This window comes from Piliocolobus tephrosceles, chromosome 8 (genome assembly GCF_002776525.5).
Source record: "Piliocolobus tephrosceles isolate RC106 chromosome 8, ASM277652v3, whole genome shotgun sequence".
NCBI lineage: Eukaryota > Metazoa > Chordata > Mammalia > Primates > Cercopithecidae > Piliocolobus > Piliocolobus tephrosceles.
The window spans coordinates 104,529,232-104,554,626 of NC_045441.1; the positions used below are offsets into that span (position 1 = coordinate 104,529,232).

General features: G+C 38.9%; 1 protein-coding gene across 2 annotated transcripts in view; it reads right to left on the reverse strand.

Moving 5' to 3' along the window:
• DOCK4 (dedicator of cytokinesis 4) overlaps positions 1-25,395 on the reverse strand; it is a 473,748-nt gene that overhangs the window by 179,879 nt on the left and 268,474 nt on the right. For both annotated transcript variants that reach the window (XM_023228190.3, XM_023228191.2), the window contains exons 13-15: positions 17,026-17,151; positions 3,143-3,267; positions 1,806-1,968 (exon numbers count right to left, since the gene is read on the reverse strand). In XM_023228190.3, the coding sequence (XP_023083958.1) occupies positions 1,806-1,968; positions 3,143-3,267; positions 17,026-17,151 (414 nt within the window). The remainder of the gene's footprint in view (positions 1-1,805; positions 1,969-3,142; positions 3,268-17,025; positions 17,152-25,395) is intronic.

Sequence of the window (25,395 nt, forward strand, 5' to 3'; positions counted from 1 at the left end):
ATCCTGGCTAACACGGTGAAACCCCGTCTCTACTAAAAATACAAAAACTAGCCAGGCGAGGTGGCGGGCACCTGTAGTCCCAGCTACTTGGGAGGCTGAGGCAGAAGAATGGCATAAACCCGGGAGGCGGAGCTTGCAGTGAGCTGAGATCCGGCCACTGGCCACTGCACTCCAGTCCGGGCGACAGAGCAAGACTCCGCCTCAAAAAAAGAAAAAGAAAAAGAAAAAAAAACCTATGAGCAATTTTTGAAGTACAGGGATAAGAAGGTAGAGATCTAATAGATTTTACTGAAAATAGCCTTTATTCGACTTTCCAAGTTCTGAATTAGAATAATTATCTCCAAATGCTCTTTCTCTCTTTCCCCACTATTTCACCGTTATTTTCTCTTTTTCTTACCTTAAAGCTCAAACCTCATATTAGGCCCCAGGGAGAATTTATAACAAAGATTGATGGAAGAAATAGTACGGCACCATTGTAAGTCCTTTATGTTTTCCTACTTCAAGTCCTTTATAGGAAACTCTTCTTGGAATTTGGAAGAATTTTAAGACCCTGCTAGCTCTCTTCCTGCATTCAGAAACATTCACACAAGCATAATTTATGAAGCTCCTTGAGTCAATTCTGAAATATGCCATAATTCCAGCAACAGATAAAGTCCTTCTTCTCTGCCCGAACCTTGGGTAAAGTACAACAGCACTGAGGTGAAGTCACCACAAATCTTTTGGCAAAGCCCCTATTCCTTCCAGACTGGAAAGGAGCCTGCTGCTTCTTCAAAAATGTGATTCTCCTGTATCTCTCATTTGTTGTACTGCTCCCAAAGCTAGATTTGCCAGAACCTTCTCTGGTCACAATGTATACTGGCAGTGCTAAGATACCCTCAGGGACACAGGAAATATCAGAAGATTCCTGGACTCCTGGTAGTTGGGGGAGAGAGATGGGGCTTGAGAGGGCGGTAATGAATGCAAAAAATCTTAAATAGAAACACTGAGAAGCGATAACTTTATGGATAGCAATGCCCATGTGGACAAACCCTGTAACAGTTCTATGTCTTGGGTTGTTTAAATCTATAAAATGAGGCCGGGTGTGGGGGCTCATGCCTATAATCCCAGTACTTTGGGAGGCCGAAGCGGGTAGGTCACCTGAGGTCAGGAGTTCGAGACCAGCCTGACCAATAAGATGAAACCCCATCTCTAATAAAAATACAAAAATCAGCCAGGCGTGGTGGCGGGCACCTTTAGTCCCAGCTACTCAGGAGGCTGAGACAGGAGAATTGCTTGAGCCAGGGAGGTGGAGATTGCAGAGAGCTGAGATCGCGCCACTGCATTCCAGCCTGGGCGACAGAGTGAGACTTTGTCTCAAAAAAAAAAAAAAAATCTGTAAAATGAGGCTATTACTTCATGTTACTTCTAAGCCTTTTTCCAGCTGACATTATTTGATTCTCATCTGAATACTGTCTGAGAGAGTACAGTGATGCAGATACACACAAATCAGATATGCATCTAAGCCGACCAAAGGCTTTCCCAGTGGCTTCACATGCCATGAAAGGTCCTAGTGGGTTTTCCCAATCTGTGTGAGAGCTGGATCAGCTCCTGGAGACACTTGAATGGTTAGGATTGCCTGAGCCCACCAGAATCAGTTTAGTTTTTTAACACTGTTCCTTCCCTTTCTGGCTAATCTTTCTAGAATGGAACAAACTGATTTTTACAAAAGTCATCAATTTAAGATCAACCCACATCTTCACGACAGCCCAGTAAGCAGGATACTCCAGCACAAGAGAGACAGGCAGTCAATGCCACCAAATACTCACTGGAACAATGCCGAAACTCGAAGCGGATGTGTGCGCCCCGGAATTTATCCACGGGAATGGGAAGTTTCAGCAGTTCAGACCACCTGGGGCTGTTGTTATGATAAAGCACAAAGGAGTGGTACTCACTGGCTGGTGGCTCCCCAGAGCCGAAGGAGATAAAATCCTAACAAAGGGAACACACAGGTTAAAGAGAGTTTCATCTAAAGATCTTTTGAAAAGGCAGAGCAATCACTTTGCTCTATCTGCCTACCTCTCAAATAGCACTTCATAGGAAATTACCTCACTGGTCCTTTGCCGTGTGTTTCTGTACCTGCTGCTGTTTAGCAGGGTGTATCTATTTAATTCTGATGCTGGTCTCCAAGGATTTACTGTGCCAAGGGTAGACCTGGGTGATACATGGGTGATGGTCGACTGCATGCCCCACTTGGAGTTCAACTACATGGCAAAGTTCCCAATCTGCAGTAGTCAAAAGCCTGTTTTGTGCCTTAGTAGGTGACTCACTAAGCCCCAGGACCAACCTTCTTATTTAAATGGGCAGCTGTATTTCTCCATGAAGAAGGGGCTCATGAAAACTACTTCTTCCATAAAAACATCTGCTATTCTCACCCCAATTAGTAAGGAGTACCCTAGTCTTCATGCCTATTTTGGTCAGAAAGAATATATATAGGATTAAATAATGAAATGGCTTTAAAATTATGCTGCATTTATCTCAGCACTTGGGGAAGACAAGGCTTGAGAGGATCACTTGAGGCGAGGAGTTCGAGATCAGCCTGGCCAACATGGTGAAGCCCTGTCTCTACTGAAAATACAAAAATTAGCTGGGCATGGTGGCACATGCCTGTAATCGCAGTTACTTGAAGGGCTGAGGTACAAGAATTGCTTGAACCTGGAAAGGGGAGGTTGCAATGAGCGGAGGTCGTACTACTGCACTCCAGTCTGGTGACAGAGTAAGATTCTGTCTCAAAAAAAAAAAAAAAAAAAAAAAAAAAAAAAAAAAAAAGAAAAAAAAAGAGCTGCTTTTTAGAAACAGTTGCTATAAGAAAATTATTGACACAATTAATTAAGCAAACTGTAAAAGTTGTTGCTGGTTTTTTTTTCCTGGCTTGTCTTCAGCATGAAGACTGCGTTTTTCTGCTCTCTTTTCTGAAAGGAATTTTAGTGAATTTAAAAAAAGGAAAAAGAAAACTACACAGGGGTGAAGGAGAAAAATAAGATAGAAAATGATGTAAATCAGAAATTAACTGATTGCAAATCAGAAAATAACTGATCACATTAAAGATTAAGTGAAAGCAATTACACAGACTTGTTTGACCTGGAAATATCAAGTATTAACATACCTTCAGGGTTTGGCCACTGCTGTCTATAATGAACATCGTAACTTCCACATTTCTGGCCACGCTCTTCCCTCCTTTCTCAAATTCTCCCCTTTCAATAGTGATATATAAATCATTCCTCATTTCACCTATAAGGAAAGGAAAATTAAAACCATGTTATATATATTAGGAAATGTAATAAAGTGCTATATCAAGGAAAACTTTATACAACATATGGTTATACATACATATAAAAGTACAAATATATTTGCATTTTTATAATTTTATAAAAGTGTCCTCACGCTCACTGCCAACATCTGAGAAGAATAAAAGCCAGCCTCTGCTACTCTGAATTAGCAATGCTGTAATTGTATATCTAGGAGGCGAATACTGGGACCAAGTAGGAAGGTATTGTCAAGTCTCACCATTTTTCAATATTTCCCTCATTCTATTTATGAGGTGTGATTGTAAAATGACAGCCTAGCAGGGGTGGCTCAGAGAAACCAGTCTTACTACTTTATAGTCATAGCAATTTAGGGTAGAAGAAATACCTAAATGTAGTAAAATAATAGGACTGTAAAGGATACAATTACAACTTAAATCTTTTCCACAATTCATGGACAAAATGATCTCACTGCTGGAAGAATCCAGATTAGCATTTTATGAACACAGATGTAGAATAATTCAGTCATACAGACAAACTCAGCTTAATATTTCATATCATCAAGCTATAAAACAAATGAGAAAGGCCCTATATTCAAATGGACACATCCTATGTACATATAGACTGTCGATTTCTTCTCTACTGGTGATTTATAAAACTTGAGTTTTTAAAAATCTCAACCCTTTCTTATTATTGCAAGATATAAAAAGACAAATTTGATGCCAACTAGCAAACTTAGGCAAATGTGCTAACAGCATGCTTTTACTTCTCTTATAAGAATTAAACTAGGGGGAAATAATGAATGCATAGAGAAGTGAGAAATAAGTCAACAAAGCACAACTAGAAAGTTTTTAAAGGTAAATGGTGAGATGGCAAGGTCGAATTTACTTTTACTTAACACAGATTTCAAACACTTGAAAAAAATCAAAAGTAATACTGTTTTCTTTTCTTTTCTCTTTTTTTCTTTTTTTGAGGGGGGAAAAAAAAGGGGGTCTCACTCTGTTGCCCAGGCTGGAGTGCAGTGGCGCAATCTTGGCTCACTGCAAGCTCTGCCTCCTGGGTTCCCATCATTCTCCTGCCTCAGCCTCCCGAGTAGCTGGGACTACAGGTGCCCGCCACCATGCCCAGCTAATATTTTGTATTTTTAGTAGAGATGGGGTTTCACATTGTTAAGCAGGATGGTCTCAATCTCCTGACCTTGAATACTCTGTTTTCTAATAAAAAATTTCCCCATAAGAAAGCAAATCACTAGAAAGAAAAATAACCATACAACTATGTCTACAATTAGGAGTTTTATAAAACTTCTTCATACAAGTGTGGACAAGGAAGTACCCTAGTTCCTCAATACCATGGACCATGGGAGATTATCAGTGTACCTGATCATCTTCCTCCATAAAGACCAACTTTTTATGATGGCATCATTTGCAAATGACCTACGCTGACAAGGACACAGGTTGGCCATAAAACAGAAAAACTAAGTAAGTTCTAAAAAGAATTACATCTTAGTCACTCTTTACAAAGGGTATATATAAAATGTATATAAAACATACATCATTGGAAACAATACAGAGGTCTCTGGCTTATGAATTTCTAGTACTCTTATACAGCTCATACAAACCAACTTGAGAAGGCAATGAACTTAAAATCCAGGAGAAAAGCAACACATTTCAACACTTTAAACATTGTATTTGTGTGCTTTGAAAGTTTTCCGTTTTAACTATTTCCTTTATTAATTTTTAGAGAATGGCCCAGTACATTTGATGTTTATTAGACTTTTTATAACCCATTTCACTTTACTACATGTATTCTGTAATGCCACATTTAATGTTATTTATTTAACAATTCCATTATAGAATCAACAGCAAACCCCCAAAATTTGTCCCCTGAATCAACTGACTTCAACAAACAAAAAATAGGTCTGGTACACACAATGGTCTGCACACGCTAGTTTAACAAGAGGTTTGGGAGGAAATTCTTGACAATAATGTTTCCATGAACAGATCTGGCAGGTGAAAAAACTCAAATCAAGATACTTTAGAGCAAAATACATCGGCTAAAAACAGCAGAATTCTTTTGCTTCTGGGAGTAAGTGACACATCATAAGTAGCTCTGCTTACAAACAGACTGTAAAACCTACACTGACTAATGGGAAGTATAGCTACATGGGTTTTTACCTTAGGAATTTCTCATAATGAGTAATTAGCTTGTCCAAACCACACAGGGATTAACTGTCCTGCAAAATAAAGAGTAAGTGTTTCTTGGGAAGGTGCTTTCCACTGTTATCTGCTAAAAGGACAGGGCCCCTCAGACTCCAGCAAAGGCAAGAGGTGATAAGGGAGGTTTGCAAGGTAACCTGTTTCCCTCTGTCTGTAGGCTAGGCCCAAAGGAGGGAAAATGAGGAAATGAGGGCTGCACTGCCAGCATCACAAAATCCTTGTTTTATGTACTGTATTTATTCAATGAATGTTTCTTGAGCATCTCCTGTGTGCTAGATACTATTATTACAAGCCAAGAAGATTCAGTAGTGAATAGAGCAAAAATTATTTCCCCAGAGTCTTGATTCTAGTAGGGGTAACTCCTCAAAAATAAATAAGTAAGTAAGTAAAACATACAGCATGCTAAGTGATACTAGACACTGTGGATAAAAGTGAGGAGGAGGATACAGAGTATTGAATGGGGATGGAGGGAGAGTTAAAATTTTCAACAGGGTAATGAGAGAAGGCCTCATGAGAAGATGAGCGCCCTGGGTAGGCTACGGTGTGTTTCACAGAGGAGTAAGATTCCAAAGGGCGTTAGCTTCTCAGGCCAATCCCCAAGGCCTGTTTAGCTCATAACATAGCTGGATTCTCCTAACTCTTCTTCACAAAAGAGATTCTGAATTCAAATACACTAAAGGTAGTAGGTTCACAGGACAATCAGAATAAGGAGATCCAGGTTCTAGTCTCTGCTACTGCTACGGTGTGTGACATCAGTCTATACAGGATATCGGAAACCTCTGGGTCTCAGGTTTTTGTTAACAAAATGAGAATAGGGTAAAGGTGGGGACAGGAGAGGTGGTAGGAGAAACAACACTCCTTTGTTATATCATGCTGTTTCTATGCCTTACAAAAGAACCTCCTGAAAATAACACGCTCACAAAATCAAACTCCTTATACATACGCTTTAATTTTCTGTTAACTGTCACTATCCCTGTAACCCCATTATCTTTTGCAAATCTTTTAGACGAAAACCAGATTTCTTTGAAAAGAGAATACACAACAAGAAGAACACTTCTCCTGGATGACATTCTCCATGTGCCTCTCCCAGGAATTTTACAGCTTGCTTATGTTCCAATTCTGCAAGGTGCCACGTTTTGCCAAAATATGCAGAAGGATCAAGTTGAAACAAGTGCTAATTAAAATCAATACATTTGAGGCTGACTCTGGAGAAAACTCATGAGTCCAAATGGTGTTCAGAAAGCATCTTGGGTAATTAAGACAGAAACCATCAAGTCAGTATAAAAAGGAGTCATAACACCAGTGTGAAAAGCTATTTCCCTGACAATGTTTATTAACACCTTGTACCTCTCAAATTTATTACTCTGAAAATTTGATGTGCACCACACTTTCTTTCTCTTTAGCAGGCCTGCTGGCTAGGGAGCCTTTACACTTATGAAGGCCTTTCAAAATACCACTGTAGACAAGATAAAGATAAGGTCATAAAAGTGGGAACAAACTCAAGAGTTCAGTGACTGCAGTCAAATGGGTCCATTAACAGCTTGATCTAGATGGGTAAGAGTTTCCATCAGTAGCTGACAACCGTAATCCTTGTTTCTGTCTTAGGAATGCCTTGGATAAAGGCATATAGTGCATGGATCACCACAGCATGTAAAGCACCGTACACCATCCCAGCAGCTTTATTTTATATATATATATAACATATACACACACACGCATATATATACACACACATATATATACACACATATACACACACATATATATACACACACGTATATATGTGTGTGTGTATTGCGTATATATATGTATACACACACACACACACACACACACACACAGGATATTTGTTAAGAGTTACGGAACCAAATAAGATTTCCTGTCCTTTAGTTTGTTTTTAAAAAAAAAAAAGAAAATGTGTAAATGACTTAGGTTTTTTGTGAACTCAGATTATCGTTGATGTTGTTGTTAATGATGATGGCAGTAGTAAGAGTCCTAGTAGCAACAGCAGCAGCAGTACACTTCATTGAGTACCTACTATGTGCTGGGTACTTTGCAAAATGCTAGAAGTAGAACATCTCATTCAATTATTATATCAACTTTATAAAAAAGGCACTATCATTTCCATTTTGCAGATGAGGAAATGAAAGTGTAGGGATTAAGAAAGGTGCCCTAGGTATTATCAGTGACCCCACATTACCTCTGAAAACCTGTAATTCCATGCCGTCAGAACGGTCGTCAAATAAGCCAGGAAGGGAGTAGTCCTGTGTTGCTTCGCATTTGTCAGACCAATTTTTAAATACTGATTACAGTTCTAGGGACCATCTTTACAAGACAGAGACAGACACAAATGGTATCATCCAGATCATAAACAATATGAAGAAAGGACTCAGAACCCATCACAAGAAGGAAGATGTAGACAATAAAATTATCTGAATTTGAAAATGTTGAAGTTCCATGCAGAAAGGGAAAAACTGGTCCAACATGTCATTTTGAGAGACAATGTGATGATGTTTTCTTGGTCAATACAAATATTCAAGTATGAGCCAGAAAACCACCACTAGGAACCATGAAGAGGAATGCATGCACTAGACACATGGCTGGGCTGGGTGGCCCCTCATGTGTGTGAAAGGCAGATTAATACCCCCTCCCCAAAGATGCCTAGGTCCCAATCCCTGGAACCTATAAGTATGTTACCTTGCAGATGTGATTAAATTAATGATCTTGAGATAGGGAGATTTTCTTGGATTAACGGGGTGGGTCTAATATAATCACAGGGTCCTTGAAAAAGGGAGGGGGAAGGGTCAGAATTAGAGAAGGGGATATGATGAGGAACACAGAGGCTGGAATGACTTGGATCTGAGCCAAGGAGTGCAGGCAGCTTCCACAAGCTGGAAAAGGCAAGGAAGTGGATTCTCCCCTAGAGGCATCAGAAGAAATGCAGCCCTGATCACACCTTAATTTTAGTTCAGTGAGACTAGCTCATCCTGTAACCTCCAGAACTATAACATAATAAATGTATGTGAAGCCACCCTGTTATAGCACCTATAGGAAACTAATACAATGTGTCTTCCATATCCAAGTTTCTGTCACTTCATGACACCTTCAAGGAGGAGGAAGGAATGGGAGCAGGACTCACAGGTAACTGGAGACTGAAGCAGAGCACAGACAGGGCAAACATATGGATGGGCTGAAAAATTGACTAATATTATATTTCCAGTTTCTCACACAAGATACACTTGAGTAAAACCCATCAGGTTTTCTCTATTTTCTGTCTGTCATTCTCACTTTTGTTTTGCTTTGTTTTTAAAAGAGTACTATGAGATACTGAACTCTTTTGGGAGGTAGCTTTTTATGTGTTGCTTATGACAATTAAGCAAGCAAGGGCACATGATACAGCACCACAATGGGCTCTCCAGTTTTGCACAGAGGCAAGAGCATGGAAAAATGTGGTTCCCTGTTGCCATCCCACTCTGGGACAATGCGTGGAGATCTGGCAGCCCGTTGGGGGAAGTCCTATACTCTTGGGGTGGTGGGGACTGTAAGCTTCATAATTTGAGAGGTACCAGCCCCTCCCTCTGCCTAATCTAGGGCTGGGATATAACTTCAGGGTGACACATTAGAGTCTCAGCTTCCCTCTCTCTTCAGTCACTGTGGCATTCATTGGTTGAAAGACCACCATCTCCTTGCAAATCAGGGTTCAGGCCTAAGATAAGTGGTGTGGGGGCCCAGTGACTAGGGCTGGAGGGTGGTAAGCTTTGGTTAGGTTTAGGATATATACAGATACATTATATATATCAATGTATATTTTGATACAGAGTCTCACTGTCTCCTAGGCTGGAGTGCAATGGCATGACCTCATCTCACTGTAGCCTCAACCTGCTGGGCTCAAGCAATTCTATCGCCTCAGCCTCCTGAGTAGCTGGGACTGCAGGCGCATGCCACCATGTCTGACTAATTTTTGTATTTTTTGTAAAGATAGGGTTTTGCCACGTTGTCCAGGCTGGTCTTGAACAACTGAGGTCAAGCAATCAACCCTCCGTGGTCTCCCAAAGTGCTGGGATTACAGACGTGCACCACCATGCCCAGCCAGATTTAGGATACATTTTTAAGAAAGATCAAATCTTACTAGTGCACATCTACTTTCTCGAAAAGAAGGCTTACTGCTGTTTCAATTCTATCTTTTGATGTGTATTTCTCTATCAGTACATAGTAAGGAATATTTATATTGGCCAGGCACAGTGACTCACGCCTGTAATCCCATCACTTTGGGAGGCGGAGACGGGTGGATCACGAGGTCAGGAGATCGAGACCATCCTGGATAACACGGTGAAACCCCATCTCTACTAAAAATATAAAAAATCAGCCAGGCATGGTGGCAGGCACCTGTAGTCCCAGCAACTAGGGAGGCTGAGGCAGGAGAATGGTGTGAACCCGGAAGGCGGAGCTTGCAGTGAGCGGAGATCGTGCCACTGCACTCCAGCCCAGACGACAGAGTGAGACTCCATCTCAAATTGAAAAAAAAAAAAAAAAAAAAAAAATTATATTTAAAATAATGAAATTGCATGCTTCTTTTTTTCTCAAAGTGACTTTTATTTATTTTTTATATGTTTGTTTTTATTTTGCTTTAAGTTGTGAGATGCATGTACAAACATGCAGGTTTGATACACAGGTATACATGTGCCATGGTGGTTTGCTATGCCTACCAACCTGTCATCTAGGTTTTAAGCCCCGCATGCATTAGGTATTTGTCCTAATGCTCTCCCTCCCCTTGCCCCCCACTCCCCACAGGCCCCAGTGTGTGAAGTTCCCCTCCCTGTGTACATGTGTTCTCATCGTCCAACTCCCACTTAGGAGTGAGAACATGTGGTGTTCCCGTGTTAGTTTGCTGAGAATGATGGCTTCCAGCTTTATCCATGTCCCTGCAAAGGACACGAACTCATTCTTCTTTATGGGTGCATAGTATTCCATGGTGTATATGTGCCACATTTTCTTTATCCAGTCTGTCATTGATGGGCATTTGGGTTGGTTCCAAGTCTTTGCTATTATAAATAGTGCAGCAATAAACAAATGTGTGCATATATCTTTATAATAGAATGATTTATAAACCTTTGGGTATATACCCAGTAATGGAATTGGTGGGTCAAATGGTATTTCTGGTTCTAGATCCTTGAAGAATTGCCACACTGTGTTCCACAATGGTTGAACTAATTTAAATGCGTTCCTATTTCTCCACACCCTCACCAGCATCTGTTGTTTCCTGACTTATTAATAATCGCCATTCTAACTGGTGTGAGATGTATCTCATTGTGGTTTTTATTTGCATTTCTTTAATGACCAGTGACGATGAGCTTTTTTTACATGTTTCTTGGCCGCATAACTGTCTTCTTTTGAGAAGTGTCTGTTCATATCCTTCAAAATTGTTTATTTTCTTAAACATAAGACAAACATCTCTATAACGTTCTTCTTACTCCAGTCTGTAAATCATTATTCAGTCAACTTTGACCAAATAGAAATTTGACTTATTTGAACTATAAAGACACATGCACACATTTGTTTATTGCAGCACTATTTATAATAGCAAAGACTTGGAACCAACCCAAATGCCCATCAATGATAGACTAGATAAAGAGAAAGGAGGACTGGTTTGAATAACACTTGTAAAATAAACTTAAATAAATCCTGAGGTTACTATTAAAACTGGCCCCCAAATCTCAACTCTATCACTCCAATGTTTTCACTTAAATCTTTTTAGGGGATGGGCATAGTGGCTCATGCCTGTAATCGCAGCACTTTGGGAAGCTGAGGCAGGAGAATCGCTTGAGCCCAGGAGTTCAAGACCAGCCTGGGCAACATAGGGAGATCTCATTTCTCCAAATAATAAAAAATTAGCTGGGTGTGGTGACACATCTGCTGTGGTCCCAAGAGGCTGAGGCAGGAGGATCACTTGAGCCCAGAAGGCTGAGACTGTAGTGAGCCGTGATTGCACTACTACACTCCAGCCTGGGTAACACAGGGAAACCTTGTTTAAAAAAAAGAAAAAAAAAAAAAAAAAAAAACTTTCTAGGGTTAGGAGCTTCACAGACCTACTAAAAGTGAATGCACTGAAATGTATAAATGATGGGTTCCCTAACAAAGAATGACAGTTGAACCAAGTGATATATGGGAACAAGTCTCTAGAAACAGGGTATAGGCATGAAAGCTTGCTATGAAATCATGATGGAGACGAAGAAAATTATGCCTGGAAAGAATCACAGAGTAAAGAATGGACATTTGGGGTGCAGGGAAGACAGTCACATCTTCCATGACATTCCTGACACATCAGCCAGCTTTGCTCCAGAATGTCTGACGGATGGAAACTTAGACCTTCCTGATACTCTGCAACAGGCCAGGCCCTGCTTTGCATAGGGTCTGTTAAGATATTTAGAGCTGGGCTGTCCAACGGGGTGACTGCCACCACCTGTGGCAAAGGAGCACTTAAAATGTGACTCGCTGAAAAGAGACATGCTGTATACGTACGATACTCGCCAGCTTTCAAAGACTGAGTTTGAAAACAGAGTGTAAAATAACTCATCAGTAGTTTTTCATATGAATCACCTATTAAAATGATAATATTTTGGATATTTTGGGTTAAATAACATATATGGTTAAAATTAATTTCACCTCTTTTATTCTCATTTTTTTAAAGTGGCTACTAAAAAATTTAAAATTACCTTCATGGCTCAAATGATGTTCCTACTGGAAAGCAATGATTTAAATAATTTGCTGCTCTCTCGCCCAGACCGTGGAACTCCTTCAATCAGAGGTGTTTGGCTTGGAGGTGGCAGCGACAGAGTCTCACAGAAAATGTTCTTCCTCAGTTGGAAGTCTGACACCTTAAGAAATAAAGTGCTGCACGACAGAACCTTAACCAAGGAACAGTCCAGAGGACTTCATGATGACTCAGAAGCACATGGGCAGGTCAACTCCTCACACTAGGAGACCTGTCTGTACAATAGTGAGACCAGTGGAGAATTGCTGTGCCTATGTTTTTCCCATTTCAGAAAGAGTCTGGCACTGATTACATTCTGTGACTGAAAAGAGTTTTGTGTATGTTCTTGTCCTTGTCAGGATTGCAGATAATTCATTCTGCAGAGAGGCAGTGACTGTGTGCATAAACTTGGTCCTGTTGGTATAATCATGTGCCTCACCTGTTTTGACCCCTATCAGAATGCTAAAGATGCAAATTAACTCTGAAGGCCACATCTAGACAATGAAAAAAAAATTATGCTTGCAGACTGTCATTGTAACACTGGCATCAGAAATATCGTTCACATACATTTTCTCATGGAAGATTTCAGCTCAAGTTTTCATTAGAGCCACTGATGAGAATGAATTGACAAGTCTGAAATTAACAAAGGAAAACAAAACAATGACTGCATGTTTCCCAGTGTAAAAAATTCAACTGAGTTTTAAAGTTGCTTTCAGTTGTTTAAGGAAATACATACATCTCTCCCTTTCCTATTATAGAAGATTAAAAAGCCACAGGAAGAAAGGGAAAAAAGAAAGAGAAGGAAGTGCTTTTAAAAAACCTCTTTTGTACTCCCCTCCACTACAGACACATGTCTGGAAGAACAATTTTCCTGGAGAGTATAGACTTTGCATTACAAGGTGGTACCAGAAAGGGACAGAAGCGAGCCTTATTCCACAGAAAGTTCATGTCCATCATTAAAGCCACACAAAAGCTGCGTGAGCACAGCAGAACCTGGACAATTAATCAGCAGTGAAGTGTCACCTTGATTTATATTTTTCCATTTCTCCATGATACTGCCCAGAGACCAAGCTGAGGAATTCTTCAAGCAGCTGGCTGCATTCTGCTCTAAAAATTTTTTTTTTTATATTAGATTTGTCCATCAATATGCTTTCCAGTAGGATGAATTTCTTTGTTGTTGTTGTTGAAGAGGAAATACCAGCTATTTATAGCAACTGAAGGAAATCATGAATAGTTGTAAGAGCCACAGAATAGCATGCCACCAAATAAACAGTTCTATAAACAGTCATTTTCGACAACAGTACCATGAGATGCTCAGGCCGACTGGGTTCCTAAGCTAGGTCAGATCATCTCAGGAAAACTTACAGGATGTTCTTTCAGCCTTCCTTGCATAAAGGAATTTCAGTAGAGCAATCACAAAATGGTGCAATGGGCGATACTGGTCATTTTAAGTCTTTATTCATAGCAATCTCATTATCGGGTCTCATAGCTATGCCAGGTGCCTTGTCAGATACAACTTTCTTTGCTTGCACTTACACATGGGATTTAAACGGTGGTTTAGAAGACTTCATTTAAAACAAATACTGTCAATAATTTAAGATTATTTTATTTGGTCTATTGTTTTTCCCTTTTCTTGGTTGTGGAGGGTGAGGTATGGAGCACCAAGAAATACTACTACTTAGTATGCTATTCGTCATCTTCTATCTGTAGACAAAAGGGTAGAAGTTCTTTGTTTCTACAGAAGACCAAACGCAAGTGAGGTCCTTTTATAATAAAATTCATGACTTAAAAAAACTCCTTTCTTGATTTGTTAAAACAAGAGGATATGTCAAAAAATTTTTAAATGTAAGCCACAGTAACCCGTGTAGCTTAGTCCTATTCTGAGGAGGGAGGAAACAGAAGAGAAGAAGGAAAGAAGATGGAGGAGGGAGGAAAGAAGATAAAAAGAAAAAGAAAAAAAGAAAGATTAAGATCAAGACAGAAAGGAAAAGAGAAAGAAAATAAGAGGTCCAGACACACGCAAAGAAATAGATAGGCATAGACAGAACCAAGGATTTTTGAAGATAACCCCAGCTGGTCATACCTGTGTTCCTAGGGACAGGATGAAATTTCTAGAACTCTAGTGGTTCATTACTAAACGACAATTAGACCTTTTATTTTTTGGTTTTAAACTTCAAAAGTTTTTAAAAGGCTATTCTCTCATAAAATTGTGACTTTAATAGAATTTTAGAAATTAAAAATTTTTAGATCATAGAAATTTCCTTTTTTTTTTTTTTTTCCAGGTGGAGTTTCACTCTTGTTGCCCAGGCAGAAGTGTAGTGGCAGGATCTTGGCTCACTGCAACCTTTGCCTGCCGGGTTCAAGTGATTCTCCTGCCTCAGCCTCCTGAGCAGCTGGAATTACAGTCACGCACCAACATGCCCAGCTAATTTTTGGTATTTTTAGTAGAGACGGGGTTTCACCATGTTGGCCAGGCTGGTCTTAAACTCCTGTCCTCAGGTGATCTACCCACCTCAGCCTCCCAAAGTGTTGGGGTTACAGACATGAGCGACTGCATCAGGCCAGAAATTTCCTTTTAACATTGGAGGTACGCCAGGTACTGTGGCTCAAGCCTATCATCCAAGCATTTTGGGAGGCCAAAGCAGGAGGATAACTTGAGCCCACGGATTAGAGACCAGCCTGGGCAACACAGGGAGATCCCATCTTTACATATTTTTTTTTTCTTAATTAGCCAAGTGTGGTGGTATGTGCTTGGAGTCCTAGCTACTCAGGAGGCTGAGGTGGGAAGATCACTTGGGCCCAGGAGTTTGAGACTGCAGTGAGCAATGACTGTGCCACTGCACACCAACCTGGACAACAGAGTGAGATCCCATCTCTAAAAAAGAAAACATAAACAAACAAACAAACAAACAAAAGAAACATCAGAGGTACAGCCATGTTGGCTATGACACATAGTCTTTCACTATTAAAGCAGGTACTTGCTATTAGTGCAATTGAGAAAAGACTGGGGGGATGAGGCCTAGAATCATTAGCATTGAAGACCCTGCTCAGGTGTTACCTCCCCAGGAAATTTTAACAAGACTCCTTCAATAAGATTCTACACCTCCTCTGTGCTCTCCAGGCCGTGTTCTCCAACTCCTTTCCGGTTACAGTATGTCTCTGCCTGTGGACTGTAATCCCCTTCAAAGCATGAACAGGTCCTACTCTCACCATCTCTACTGCTAACACCTTGCTCGAGGACAGGATCACCACTCACCTGGATTAGCTCAAACAGCCTCCAAGCCCGTCTCCCTGTTTCTCTGCTGCCCTCCCACATTCCCTCCAGGTACAGTCTCTATACTGCAACCACAGTGATCCTGTGGCAATGCAAAGCAGTGTCACACCTTTGTTCCAAACCCTCTAGCTATTTCCTTCCTCGTTCTGAATAAGAGCCAAAGTTCTGAGTGTGACCTACAAGGTCCACACGACTTCTCTCTTCGAATCTGTACTCCCATCCCCAGTACTGTATCTTGATCAAGTTGGCCTTCTTGCAGTTCCTCAAACAAGCCACACCTCTATGGCTGCAGGTCTACTGCCCTTATTGTTGCTCTGCCTGGAATCCTCTTATCTGCACGGCTTCCTCATGTCTTTTAGGTCTCTACTCTACTACCTTCTCACCTAAATTTCTTACCTAATTCAAATCTGCAGGTCTCCACCCACTACCATCTAAGACATTCCCTAGCCCTTTACCTACACTGGTTTTCACCTTAGCATTCATCATCTTTGAACATACATGTTTTACTTACATATTTATTATAATTTTCCTTATTACAAAGTAACTGCTATGAGTTTTTTCTGTTGTGTTCAGTATTATAGCCCCGGTATCTGGAAGAAATGCCTTTGTACATAGAAAGTGTTAAATATTTATTTGCAGAATGAATGAACTCACATTTTAACTTTTGGCTCCTGGCACAAAGTTTTGATTGATGCTCAGTCAATGCCTGCTGAATGACTAAATCAATTTTTGCTAAACATACATCCTTCCTCATCAGCAAATGTACTATTCTTATCTAATTCATAAGTTGTAGATTAACACATTCAGAAAACCCTAAATTTCCATAAGCACGTAAAGGGATGTGCTTTTAAAAATTTATTTTCGTGGAGAAATTAGGACTGACCCACTCCCAAATGCATCAGTTTCAATGAATTTGGCATTCATTTCACATCGTAAATCTCCTTAACCCACATCTTTTCTGCTTTGGGGGAATTCTGGGGGCACTAATATAGAGCTAAATCATACACACAAATAGATATGGAAAAGGTATAGAAGTACATATAATATTTGCATATGGCTGCTTATTTACATATGGCTAACTAGTGTTCAATAAGTTTTTATCAAAACTGTGGATATCCTCTAAGCATCTTCACCAACGTTTTCCATCAAGGAGTAAAATATTTTCTGGACAGTATCTCCGTTTTCCTTCTTCTCCTGGTCATAATGAAATGTAGCCATGGCCTCCACAAGTTAACCACTTTAGAATAATCAGAATGTAAAGATATTTTTGAGCTTCAAATCACTGACACGAAAATTTATACAAAAGGAAAAGTTTTAAAATTGAATTGAGAAGGATATTTTAGAAAAAAATGTGCTTACTTATAGTCACATACCTCATTTCATTCTTCGGCATGGCCCATGTGAATGCTTCAAAGCTGGCAATTTGAAAAATTTCTCAAACGTCAAAAACAGATAGTATACCCATATTTCATCATGTTGGTGATGAAATCCCAAGCCACCTACCAGGCATAATAATATTTGAAAATCCCAGCTTTCTCGTTATGGATACTCCATGAGAAAATACTGATGAATATTCTCTTCTGATTTGTTCAATGTCTCCGTGCAATAGCTGTAAGGAAACTGCTAAACCTGAAACAAATGAGAGATACCTGAGTTAAAAACAGAATAGAAAATAGAATAAAGAGAAACTGATGTGTTGCAACAGGCCCAAATTTAGAGTATCATGGTTTTTAAACTAAGGGTTAATATTCTGACAAAATCAACACAATCTATATGAATCATATCTGAATAACACTTTTCCAACTTCAACATCTGAGTTTCCCATTCATAAGGAGGTTCACAGCAAGTGGAGAAAATGAGCAGAACTCTAAGAGGCAAGCTGGCTTCCAAAGCCCAAATGTCTCCTCCAACCCCAGTTTGGTGGAGCATGTTCCTGTACCAACACTCATTCCAGCAACAGACGAAGGTCCCCTGGCCCTAAAAAATACTGACATCAAAATTGGAGGATTAAAAAAAAAAAAACTCTATAAGGTCTATGAATAGTTGCTTATCAAATATCAAAAGCATAAACATAAATCTGAAGCTATATTAATTTAAGGATTTTAAGAATACTGATAGAGATTTTCTTGAAACATGAGTAATAAAGCTGATTATAATGAAACTAGGATTATATTACTAATATATACAGTAGAAACTTATGATGACATGATTTTCTAGTGAGGAGAATTTAGCAGGATACAGGACACTTTGACAAACAAAAGAGAATTTAGTCAGTAAAGTAGAAAAAATTATTTTTATAGTGACATTACCATAGCGGGATATACAGAAGATGCAAAACACTTTTTTATCATATATTATTTTCTCAATTTCCAGGCAAGAAGTACAAAAAAATTAATGTCGTATCATTGTGAATACGTCTGTATGCATATTCCAAAGATGGTGCTTCTCTTTCAGCTTTTTCATTCCTTCTTCGTTTATCTTCCTATGTTTTAATTTTTTAAGATAGCCAAATTATTATATTTTTTACTTTTTTATTTCCATGGGCTATTGAGGAACAGATGGTATTTAGTTACATGAGTAAGTTCTCTAGTGGTGATTTGTAGGATTTTGGTGCACCCATCATCTGAGTAGTATACTCTGAACCCAATTTGTAGTCTTTTATCCCTTACCCCCCTCCCACCCTTTCCCTCATGTTTTGTTTTGGTTTTGGTTTTTTTTGAGACAGAATCATGCTCTGTCACCAGGCTGGAGTACGGTGGCATGATCTCGGCTCACTGCAACCTCCACCTCCTGGGTTCAAGCGGTTCTCCTGCCTCAGCCCACCGAGTAGCTGGGACTACAGGCACGCACCACCACGCCCAGCTAATTTTGGCGTTTTCAGTAGAGAAGGGGTTTCACCATGTTGACCAGGATGGTCTCGATCTCTTGACCTTGTGATCTGCCCTCCTCGTCCTCCCAAAGTGCTGGGATTATAGGTATGAGCCACCGCACCCGGCCTATGTTTTAAAATTAAGAAGGACAAAAATATCTCCCATCTATATTAACTACATTAGTGACAGAAAACGAAACCAGTAGACGTTGACTTATTTTTAAAAACATTCAGTCATCATTAACCTGAAGTCAATTTAAAGATGAATTTGCTGGCCGGGTGCAGCGGCTCATGCCTGTAATGTCAGCACTTTGGGAGGCTGAGGCGGGTCGATCACGAGGTCAGGAGATCGAGACCATCCTGGCTAACATGGTGAAACCCCTCCTCTACCAAAAAACATACAAAAAACTTAGCTCAGCGTGGTGGCAGGTGCCTGCAGTCCCAGCTACTCTGGAGGCTGAGACAGGAGAATGGCGTGAGCCTGGGAGGTGGAGCCTGCAGTGAGCTGAGATTGCGCCACTACACTGCAGCCTGGGGGACAGAGCGAGATTCTACCTCAAAAAAAAGAAAAAGAAAGAAAGAAAGAAAGAAAAAAAAAGATGAATTTGCTTAGTGGAGTCAAGAAGATGATAACTCTACATCATTAGATTTAGATCCTCTATTTACATCATTACTTATCACCACATTTCTCTCGATGATGCACAGATCACATGCAAGGTATAATTCCCAAAAATGACTTACAGTATTATAATGCTGTATAAGAACAAAGGTGTGAGAATGACATCCTGCTGTGATGAAAAAAATGCAAAGTTTATTTGTCACATGTCTAGAGGAAGATCTTCCCTTTTACTCTCTTTCGATAATAAACAAACAATAACAATGAAAGTAACGTGTTTTTTTTGTTGTTTTTTTTTTTTTCTTTTTTTTTGGTTGGTTGGTTTGCTTGTTTTTCAATAGAGTGGTTAAAATATCAGGAAAATTTGTACACAAAAAATAAAAAAAGGAGGAAAGAAAAAAGAAAAAGCCTTTAGGCTCAGAGAGAAACTGGAGCCTCTCCTGAGGCCCAAATCGGAGCTAAAAAGGAGGACAGGGACATGACGACATGATTGTGGCCTCATACTTTCCAGTTTGTGCACCAACAGAATGTCTCCAAGAGCTGTCGTGAGAATTACATTAAGTCTGGCACATCCTCAGAACTTCAAATCCGCATCCCAGTTAAACCTGACAACCCCTTATCTCCCTCTCCAGCTCCATCCCATTCACTCTGAGTTAGGGGACTGATGACAATAAAATGGAAAGCCTCTGTCTTTCCATGGCCAGGGAAATGAAGAAGGGGAGAATAAGCCATCTGGATGATTTGACGGAGACAACTATCATCAGAGAAGCTTTCAGGCACTTAATGTGATACTACTGGAACTGTTTAAAACCTAGAGGCAGAAGAAGGAAGACAAACGAACATGTGTTATGATCCATCTGTCCCAGCAGCTATTTCTTCCTGACTCACACTCTACCCCCAACTAATCATGGGTATCTCTGTTCTTCTCCCACTTCCGTCCTTTTGCCTTCAAAATACTCACCCACATCATTGCCATCATCATTAGCATCACCAGGATCTGGTATTTGTAGAATATCAGTGTTTGCCAGACCCAGTACATAACAATAGTTCTTCCTGCTGGGGAAACACTGTTCAAATCCTGATGTACTATATGAGCAACGCTTTCCAGTACAGAATAAGATGAATTTAACAAAAATCTTAAGATCCTGTAATTTTTTCAAGCGAAGATCATTTTACTGGGGCTTCTCAGTGAAAGATCTGATCAGAGACACTAGCAACATTATGTGGTACACATAAAGGAATAAGAGAAAAGGACTCAAGAGTAATGAGAAAAACAGAGAGATTATGCTATTCACAATAGAAGTTGGAGAGAGGAAAACTGACCAAGATTCTTGTTTTGCCCTATAGAAGCCAGTAGCATTTAACCAGCAGCGACTTTAAAAATAAATAAATAAATAAGTTGAATACTGTACTTTACAGAGGATAAGACAAGGAGAAAAAAAAAACCATTGGGTCAGAGAGAAGGTGAATCCTTAAGAAAATTAAAGTAGACAGGAAAAGGAGAAAAAAATGTTTTGGAAAAGACATAGACGGAGGGAGAGTAATAACAAACAGAAATATATCAGTGTTCTATAGAGAGCAAGGGCCACAGAGGGAAGAGAGTGCAAAAAGACAGAAAGGACCCATTTAATGGAGACAGTCGACAGAGAGGAGTCAGTCAGTGGAGAAGGGAAGGGAATGGGAAAATGACAGGACAATAGACAAAACAGTGTGGGGAAAAGGAAAAGCAGGCATTTCAGAGTTGGATGTATACTAAAAGTTTGAAAGATATAGTAGTTTTCAACCTGAAGGCTTACAGCAATATAGATCAAAGCCCTCAGTGTAATTATGACATTTGACTAGCCAAGTGATGATAATGGGGGTTGTGCGGGAGGGCAGTTACTGCCATTCAGAGGTTCCCTAATTTCTCCAGAATGAAGAATTCACAGACATCAAGAATTACAAAGGTTAACAGGACACAGCGTTTGACCACAATGTATCTGGCTCTGCCCAAATCATCAACTCTTTCCACAAAGAAACCACAACATATGACTAAGAAACATCAAAGAGTGGGAACACAAAGAAAAAACACGATTCTGAGAGTGAGTCCACAGGGACCAGCCCACAAGGAGACATTGCAATTCCATTTATTTTCCAATCAAGGAAACTCCAGATCCTATTTTTACTGTGGTCCTTAATTATCATGACCACAACCAAGAGGCTGGACAAATGAGCCGCCAGAACAGTAAGAAGTAACATAATGAAGACTAAGAAACTACTCATCACTACAAAGGAGAGACACAGCAAATATTTACACATTACTTCTAAAAACGTTGAACTCATAGAAGCAGAGAGTGGAATGATGGTTGCCCGGGATTGGAGAGGGTGGGGGATGTGGGGGTTGGGGAGAGTAAAGCAGGAGATTTTGGTCACAGGAGACGAAGTTTCAGCTGGACAAGATGAAGACATTCTAGAGAGCTATTGTACGGCATGGTGACATGGTTAATAATAATACACTGTATACATAAAAATTGCTGAGAGTGGATTTTAAAACATTTTAAAATGAGGGTGAGGGTGATATGCTAATTAGCTTGATTTAATCATTTAGCAGTGTATACATATATGAAAACATCACATTGTATGCCATAAATATGTATAATTTTTAATTGTCAATTATACTTTATTAAAGCTGGGGCAAAAAAGACAAATATTTACACATTCCAATTACCTGAGGATTAGCCCTGTCTTTTCAGGGTTACGACATAGGGCATTGTTTGGAGAATGGTATTTTTCTTTCCATTTTCTTTCTTATCATCCTGCTTCACTGTCCTGGCCTTATCTGCTATCTCTGGGGTTGGGGCAACTTCTTAAATTTTATCTGTACATTTTACCTTATTCCTGCCACAGTTCAAAATGCACACTCTGAGCAGCAGTAACTTATGGCTTGAGAGGAGGGTGGAAAGTGGGATTTAAGGATGTGTATAACAGTGTTCCTGCTCCCAAGGAACTGATAATCTAACAATGAAAATAAGAAACATATACAGAGAGAGAGAGAAAGAGAGAGAATATAAAACAGAATGGACTATGGGTATGATAGGAATATTAAAATAAGAAAAAATTATCATGGAAAGAATTAGAAAGTTTAGGGAATATTTTATTGGAATTTATGACCACCTGTAAAATTAGATTAAATCTGAATTTCATAAAAATTTCATAAAATTTCATACAATTTAATTTATAATTTAATTTCATAAAATTTAACCTAATTTTGTTTATGTAAATAGTATTTGAAGTCACTTTTTTTAGCCCTTAATATAAGTGCCCAAAACGAAATTGCTATAGGAGAAATGTCCCCCTTCTTGGAAGAAACATAATCATTAAAGTGAACTTTCACATCAGCCTAGATGTTCAAGCCCAATGATAAATACTTAACATTTAATTTTAAACAAAAGGCATAGTCATTAATCTGGAGTCCGCCACAAAACAACATATGATTCATGGTTAAGTTCAGCTTACAGAGTAGTAGTAGACGAAAGAAAGGCTTGATATCTTTTAAGCCAAATGTGGCTGATTGCTTGGAAGCTCTAATTTCATGAGAATCGAAGCTCATTTATTCTACAAGTTGGCTCCTTTTAAATTCATGAAATTCTGCAATTTTACATTAAAAATGGGAAGCATAGCATGATTTTTAAGCAGCAGCTGAAATTTTAGAATACATGAGCCATTTTGCCACTAATAAACCAAATAACATGTAGCTATGAATGGAAAACTGTGATAAATATATTTGATAAATACATGTTGTTATTAAGTGTGCAGTTTAAGAATTATATCATATGGTTGCAAGTGCCTGTCTCAATCTTAACCTCTCTGTGCTTTGGTTTCCACATCTGTAAAGTAAAGATAATGATACCAATTCCATAAAATACTTTAGGTAATGCTTAGCACAAACGAAGCGCTCAAAAATGTCAGCCGCTACTGCTACAACTGCCACTGCCACTATCATTATGTCTACCATTGTTTCTGTTCTCATTCCTCCCTACCATGAGCATCAACAAATTAGATTTCATCAAAAAATGGTCAAAGTCCCCTTAGTGTCATACACAAATAAAATATTCCTTTTAATAGTTGTGCCCACTTATCACCAGATAAATCCAAATATTGTAATTAAGTTCTATAAAGGTTTCAAAGGCAAATATGTCTGTGTATTGAGAAAAATCCTCCAACATGGGAGACCTGACAAAGACATAACTGAGAAATACAAATAGACAATATGTACACTTAGACGTATGCGAAGGTGGTGAGATTCCTAATGACATGGGGATTACGGTGTTGTCCTCAGATACTAATAAGTCAACGCTCTGAACAAGTGACAAATTCTGTAATATTCTTTAGAAGATACTTAGTATGTAATTTAGTCAGAAGGAGAGGTTACACTGCTATCTTATTTTGTTTTTCAAATATGATTTTTATTTGCTTTTTTTCCCCTTCTTTTTCATTTCTACCCTCCAAATGGATTGAGTTTTCTTATTCCCTTATTCATGTCTCTATAGTTCTGGAAATTATACATACTATTTCTATTCTTTAAACGTTTAACATAAGTAACTGACTTAAAGACTAAATTTAATCAATAGCTCTATTCTCTTCTGGAACAAATCTGGGAACTTCGATCTTTTAAACTCTGATGATGATATATTTTTAAATTGTTGCTGTTTGCAGTCAATGCTTAACTAGATTTATCCTGACATTTACTGTTCTCTTTGTACACACTTGCTTCTTACATTTCTTTCCTTCTGGGTTCAGTTCTTTTTTTTTTTTTTTTTTGAGATGGAGTCTCATTCTGAGTCCCAGGCTGGAACACAGTGGCACAATCTTGGCTCACTGCAATCTCTGCCTCCCAGGTTCAAGCAATTCTCCTGCCTCAGCCTCCCAAGTAGCTGGGATTACAGGCACGCACCACCACACCTGGCTAATTTTTATATTTTCAGTAGAGACGAGGTTTCACTATGTTAGCCAGGATGGTCTCGATCTCCTGACCTTGTGATCCACCCACCTCAGCCTCCCAAAGTGCTGGGATTACAGGCGTGAACCACCGCACCCGGCCTGAGTTCAGTTCTTTACTCCTGATGATGAACTCTGACTAGTTGTTTCAGTGGATGTGAATGTAAAATCTCCAAGTCTTTATCTGAAATTTTATTTTACTCCACCTTTTAAATATGGCAGGCCTTTTGTTCTCTGGGGCTCTGCATCTATGGATTCAACCAGCTGGGTGTCAAAAATATTTGGAAAAATCAAATCAATAAAAAATAACACTACAACAGTAACCACAAAAAACAATACAATATAACAATCATTTAGATACCATTTACATTGTATTAGGTATTATACATAAGCTAGAGATAATTTAAAGTATATGAGAGGATGTGCATAGGTTATATGTAAATAGTATATGCCATTTTATGTAACGGACTTCAGCATTTGCATATTTTGGTATCCTCAGAGATCCTGGAACCAGTTTCCCACGGATACCAAGCAATGACTGTAACAGTTTGGCAAGTAAAGAATTCAAAGTTGGCCACTTGCTCCCAGCAGTTTTAACATATTATCCCATAATATTCTGACCTCTGTAACTGCTGCTAAGACTATTATTTCTTTTTAGGTAATCAGTATTTTCTCTCTGGTTTCTGATTTTGTCTTTGGTGTTCTGCAGTTTCACCATAATTTATCTAGATATGATATTAATTTTATTTATCTTGCTTATAACTTTTGCTTCTTTCATCTGGGTATTTTATCCTCTGCAAAAGTTACTTAATTTATCTAGATATAACTTTAATTTTATTTATCCTACTTATAACATTTTCTTCTTTCATCTGCACATTTTATCGTCTGCAAAAACTCTACAAATTCTCAACCTTTTCAAATATTGCAGCTTATCCACGTACTTTATTTGTTCCTTCTGGAATTCCTACTAGATGTATGTTGGTCTTTTCATTCAATCCTTTACTGCTCTTAAATGTTCATTCAGGTTATTCCATTGCATTTACCCCTTGGGTAGCATTCTGGCTAATATTTTAAGTTATAACTTTACTAATTCACTTTTCAACTATGCTCATTTGCTATTTAAGTAGTCCACTGAGTTCTTATTTTAATGACATTTTAAAAAAGAATTTTAGAAGTTCTATTTACTTCTCTTTAACCACTAGAATTTACACACAAAGACGACAAAGATTTTTCATTGTCAAAAACTGTATACCAGTGCCTTGAGTAATGCTGGAATATACATACTCAATATTCTTTTGATGTACGGGTTTAAAAATCTCATTTCATTTTTTTCATGATGTTTTCTTTTTCATTAGGAATCTCTTTTGCTACCTCTTTTCCTGATAGTTTATTACCTAAAATTTCAAAAGAT